Source organism: Capricornis sumatraensis, chromosome 5 (assembly GCF_032405125.1).
Source record: "Capricornis sumatraensis isolate serow.1 chromosome 5, serow.2, whole genome shotgun sequence".
NCBI classification, from domain to species: Eukaryota; Metazoa; Chordata; class Mammalia; order Artiodactyla; family Bovidae; genus Capricornis; species Capricornis sumatraensis.
Window position 1 is genome coordinate 56,317,050 of NC_091073.1, and position 6,085 is coordinate 56,323,134.

General features: G+C 48.8%; 1 protein-coding gene across 5 annotated transcripts in view; it reads right to left on the reverse strand.

The window, feature by feature from the left end:
- Positions 1–1,407, reverse strand: part of ST7 (suppression of tumorigenicity 7) — a 273,873-nt gene extending 272,466 nt beyond the window's left edge. For all 5 annotated transcript variants that reach the window (XM_068972731.1, XM_068972729.1, XM_068972728.1 and 2 more), the window contains exon 1: positions 1,252–1,407. In XM_068972731.1, coding sequence (XP_068828832.1) covers positions 1,252–1,402 — 151 coding nt within the window. In that variant the 5' untranslated portion in view covers positions 1,403–1,407. The remainder of the gene's footprint in view (positions 1–1,251) is intronic.
- Positions 1,408–6,085: the final 4,678 nt, after the last annotated feature.

Sequence of the window (6,085 nt, forward strand, 5' to 3'; positions counted from 1 at the left end):
GTGTTCTAAAAATTATTTTAGTGTAGTTAACAACACACAGGAAAATGCATTTCCAGACTCTAACTCTCTGATTATGTAAATCACACACTAAGCAGAATGCATATATATTCAGTTAAGACTGAAAGGCTTACCCAAATTACTGTCAACTTTAAAAAAAGAAAAGTTTTCTGACGATTCCCACAAGTATTTCCAGACTTCAAGAACTATAGCCCTTCCTGCAAAATATACTTTGTGTTCTTGATTTGTCTCTGGGGTGTTACTGCTGGTGTGTGTTTTCTTTGTGGTTGTTTTTTAATGATTCAGTTGGCTGGTTGCAAGTTTAAGATCCTGTTCTATTTGGCACTTACGACCGTGGATACAAGACCTGCGGGGCTCCCTTCTTAGCATGTGGAGCCTTATCTAAGATCCTGAACATGACTAGTTACCAAAGCGTTATGCAAACGGAGACAAGGAGAGAGAGAAGGGCTGAGATCATTAAAAATCATCATAAATTCCAGATTTCCTGTCTCTCCTTTTGTCCCTGTGACATTCCCTCTGGTAACCTGACACGTCATCTATAGCCCTGATGGTACCTTCGAGAATCTCTCTCCCGTCTATAAGACAGTGACGCCGCTATCCCCGCAACTCGGGGTGGGCGGGGGGCTCAAATCTCGGCAGTCCCGGCCCCAGGTGCGGGGTCGGCGCCTTCGGGGGGGCTTCGCCGATGGGTAGCACCCTCACGGGGGCGCCCGCGACCGGCGGAGTCGCGCGGGTGTCGGGAGGGACGCCTCGTCCGACTACACTTCGGGTGTTCGGCACTGGCGGCAAACAGCGTGTGAGGACGGACACGGTCCACCTCTGAGGAGCGCTCGGCGTTCACGCGCAGACAGCCGAGGGGGCGTCCGCGGGCACGCCCTCGCTCCCGACCTCCGTCCCCTCAGTCGCCCGCCGACAAGCCCCTCAGGCGGAGGAGCGGTAACCTCCTGGCCCGGGCCGCCTCACGGCGCGGCGCCTCCTCCGCAGGGTCACTGGGCCGCGGGGCCGGGAAGGCCGCCGGCCGCCCTCGCACGTCCCGTCGACCCCGCCGCCCGGCCCCCCAGCCCGAGGCGCCGAGCCCTCGCCTGCTGGCCGCGGGCGTCCGGTGCGCGGGCGCCGGCGCGTCCCCGAGCGCGCGCCCCGCCACCCCCGCCAGTCGCGGCCCCGCGCGAGTTGCACTAACTTTCCGGGGCGGGGGAAGGGCGAGCGCCGCGGGCCCGGCCGCCCGGGCCTTACCTGTGCTCAAGTTGTCGTTGATTTTCAAGGGCACCCGCAGGATGTAGACCAGGAAGAGGACGATGAAGAACCATACGGTCCAGAGATAAGTCCAAGACCAAACTATGCAGGACTTGAGCTGCTCCAGAAAGCCCGTGCCCGCTTCAGCCATTTTTCGGCGCTGCTCTCTGCTGCCGCGGCTCTCGGTGTCTGCCGGGATGATTCACCGGCCCGGAGGCGCCGCTCGCGCCGCCGCCGCCGCCGCCGCCGAGGCCCGGGCGCCCCCGGAGGCCGCCCGGGACTCGGGCGCGGCGGGAAATCGCGCGCGGGCCGCGGGCACGCTGGCCTTTCTTTCCCAGCCTTATTACTAACTCTCTGAAGGCCCCTACAAGTGGCTTTCGTGGAAGGATCACGTGGCTCCTGCCCCTCACGTTCTGATGCCACTTATATTATGCTGATACTTAGAAAAGCCAAGTGGCGTACTGAGGGAAACCCTTGACATGTTCATGGTAACTGACTTATGTTGAGGGCTTCCTATTATGTTTGTACAATCTCACCTAATCCTTCAACAATCCCCATTATATAGATAAGGGAAACTGAGGCACAAAGTGGTTGAGCAATTTACCTTCAGCTGGAGCCAAAATTCATTTGCAGCATGATGAATGCTAGCTCCTTTCTCTCAGAATTTAGATTCAGAGGGATGAATAAACCCGCAGCACTCAGAAAAAAACAGATGTAGTCCTGTCACCGATTAATAGGCCGGAAAATAAATCATTCTGTTAAACGAGATTTGGGTTGCACGCTATTTACCTTTGTTTTGCCTTCCCTAAAGCCATACCGGGGGTTTTGAAAGAAATCTTCACAAGAAGAGTGTTTATCTTCCAGTTTGGAGGGCGATGATAGTTCAAAAACTCTCAACCTGTTTTTAATATAAACAGTTCTCTGGGAAATTTTGGCTTACTCTGAATTGGCTACTTTTTTTAAAATTAATGAATTCATTTACTTTACAATATTGTGTTGGTTTTGCCATACATTGACTTGAATCCGCCATGAATGTACATGTGTTCCCCATCCTGAACCCCCCTCCCACCTCCCTCCCCATCCCATCCCTCTGGGTCATCCCAGTGCACCAGCCCCAAGCACCCTGTATCATGCATCAAACCTGGACTGGCGATTCGTTTCACATATGATATTTTACATGTTTCAATGCCATTCTCCCAAATCATCCTGCCCTCACCCGCTCCCACAGAGTCCAAAAGACTGTTCAATACATCTGTGTCTCTTTTGCTGTCTCTTTATCGTTACCTTTTTTCTAAATTCCATATATATGTGTTAGTATACTGTATCGGTGTTTTTCTCTCCGGCCTTCTTCACTCTGTAGAATAGGCTCCAGTTTCATCCACCTCATTAGAACTAATTCAAATATATTCTTTTTAACGGCTAATACTTCATTGTGTATATGTACCACAGCTTTCTTATCCATTCATCTGCTGATGGACATCTAGGTTGCTTCCATGTCCTGGCTATTATAAACAGTGCTACGATGAATATTGGGGTACACGTGTCTCTTTCAATCCTGGTTTCCTCAGTGTGTATGCCCAGCAGTGGGATTGCTGGGTCATATGGCATTTCTATTTGCAATTTTTTAAGGAATCTCCACACTGTTCTCCATAGTAGCTGTACTAGTTTGCATTCCCACCAACAGCGTAAGAGGGTTCCCTTTTCTCCACACCCTCTCCAGCATTTATTGCTTGTAGACTTTTGGATCGCAGTGAATTGGCTACTTTAAACAATAATTATAAACTTTCTTTTATCTGTACTGAGTACAATGTTGTCTTCACCAAATAAAATTTTCTTCTTTTTCTGTCCATAAATAATTTCACTTTCTATGTATTGGATGGTAATGATGCAGTGGCAGGTAATCCACAGCCAAGACATTTTTGGAATTCTGAGCATTCAGCAGAATATTTTATTATAAATTTTGTTTTGCTTACTTGTCATTTCCTCCATAATAAAACAAGCTCCTTTAACTTTTTGCATGTATTTTACATATTATCGCTTACATAATAGAGCTACTTTTACATTTTCACTAATTCCAAGCCTCAATTCAAGCTACTGGTATCTCTGATACATTTGATCTACTAAAGCAGTGAGATACTGGAAAGGATAAGAGAAAATGATACACCTGTACCTTTTTATAGATAATTATTGCAGCATTTTGGAGAAGGCAATGGCACCCCACTCCAGTACTCTTGCCTGGAAAATCCCAGGGATGGAGGAGCCTGGTGGGCTACAGTCCATGGGGTCGCTAAGAGTCAGACATGACTGAGCGACTTCACTTTCACTTTTCACTTTCATGCATTGGAGAAGGAAATGGCAACCCACTCCAGTGTTCTTGCCTGGAGAATCCCAGGGACGGGGGAGCCTGGTGGGCTGCCGTCTGTGGGGTCGCACAGAGTTGAACACGACTAAAGCGACTTAGCAGCAGCAGCATTGCCACATTTACAAAACAAATTTTTATCTAACAATGGTCCCTGGATTCTCAGTAGAATAAAACAACATGAGAGCATGAAACATCTATTTTTTGTGATGATTAAGTAACCCACCAGATTCCCTGCAATAGGATTATTTAATTTAAGTGAATATCCTAGAGTCTGGCTTTCTGCTGTCAGTGAACCTCAAGGAATGGACATAAACATGACTCAGGTGAACCAGTATTCTGACTGCTAGGCGCTCCTGGAGGGTCAGTCTGTCTTACTCATCATTGCCTCTCCCTGGTGTGCAGCCAGAGCTGGGGATTGGAGTTGGAGACGTGTCTTTATGGTTAGATGCAGAACTGACTGAGAACAAGACCTGTTGGGAACTGCAACTGCTTCAATATGGCTGGAATGCAGGCTCTTCACAGAGCAGTGTCAAAATGGATAAAGCTGGAGAGTGTCTGAATGTGAAGGGCCTTGTAGAAATGCTAAGGTGTTCACAGTTATTTGGCATTGCACACACTAATCCAAATGACCAAGATTTATGTAAGTGGCAATTACATACCAAGGAGGTAGAGTTGACATAACTTGGTTACTGATAGGAGAGGCAGGGAAAGAATAAAGAGTGAAGGATGGCTATTGAGTGGGATTGTTCATGAAATAGTGACACCCCAGATATGTCCCTTAATTGGTTGATCATCTCTCAGTGGGCTGGCACACAGTCACCCCAAGCTCATCATATCCAAAAGTGAACTAATTACTTCCTCACCATCAACTTACTCTTCTAAAGTTCCATTGGGGGATGGGTGTCACCCTCCCAGCTCGCTAATTCGGGACTCTGAGGGTCCCGTCATCTAGACTCCTCCCCCTCCCTCACCTTTCCTCTTCACATTCAACTGGGGGCATCGGTGCTTCAAGGTGTGTGTCAGATATGTCACTTTCTATCTTCCCCTTCAATAGCTTTTAGTTTCTCCAGTCTGATCATCTCTCACAGAGAACAAGTCGGTTGGGCTCCTTGACTCCAGTTACCCCACCACCAGAACAACCACCACCACCTGCCCTCATCACCCCCTGAATCCACCTTCTTCCACATTTCTTTAACAGAGTTACCTCTGAAGCACAAACCTTAGGCTCCTTCCACTCCAGTCCTAAAGGATAAACTGTAGATAGTACACAAGGCCTTTTCTAGGGCACTCTTGTCAACTTGTTTAGCCTCATATCTCACCCTAAACACTTCTTACCACCAGCATTTTGGAAAACATGCTATTCTCTTTGGAGCTGCTCCACGGGACCTGCCTGTAGCATACTTATTTGTGAGCATACTTACTTGTGCTATCCTTCCCACCTCAACCTTCTCTCTTTGCCACAACTTATTTAGAGATGCACTTAAAATATTACCTCCTGTGTGACACCAGCTCCCTCCCCACCCTAGAGTTCTCTCTTCCCTGAGTTTGCAGTACCACAAAGCTTATGGTGGGCTCTAAAATCACAGGCCTAAAGCCCTGCAATGACAGGCTTTACTCCTAGCCCTGCGAATAATAGGGTGTGTTTTACAAGTTAGCAACTTTCCCTGAGTCACTTTGTTCACCTGTACAAAGGGTTATACTTGTATCTGTTACATTTGTTGTCCTGTAGTTGCTAAGTTGTGTCCAACTCTTTGCAACCCCATGGACTGTAGCCTACCAGGTTCCTCTCCTCTGTCCATGGGATTTCTCAGGCAAGAGTACTGGAATGGGTTGCCATTTCCTTCTCCAAGGGATCTTCCTCACACAGGTATCAAACCCACACCTCCTGCTTGGCAAGAGGATTCTTTACCACTGAGCCACCTGCAAAGCCCCCTGTTACATATGTCCCCGTGAGATGCCTAGCACAAATGTTTGCTGCTGCTGCTGCTGCTTCTGCTGCTAAGTTGCTTCAGTCGTGTCCGACTCTGTGTGACCCCATAGACGGCAGCCCACCAGGCTCCCCTGTCCCTGGGATTCTCCAGGCAAGAACACTGGAGTGGGTTGCCATTTCCTTCTCCAATGCATGGAAGTGAAAGTGAAGTCATTCAGTTATGTCTGACTCTTAGCGACCCCATGGACTGCGGCCCACCAGGCTTCTCCGTCCATGGGATTTTCCAGGCAAGAGTGTTGGAGTGGGGTGCCATTGCCTTCTCCGAGCACAAATGCTTAGTGCCCCAGAAATGCTTAGCACAAAGACTAGTTGATGTCTTTCCTCTCTGTTTGCAAACTGAGGCCTTTCAGTTCAGTTCAGTTGCTCAGTCGTGCCCGACTCTTTGCGACCCCATGAATCGCAGCACGCCAGGCCTCCCTGTCCATCACCATCTCCCGGAGTTCACTCAGACTCATGTCCATTGAGTCCGTGATGCCATCCAG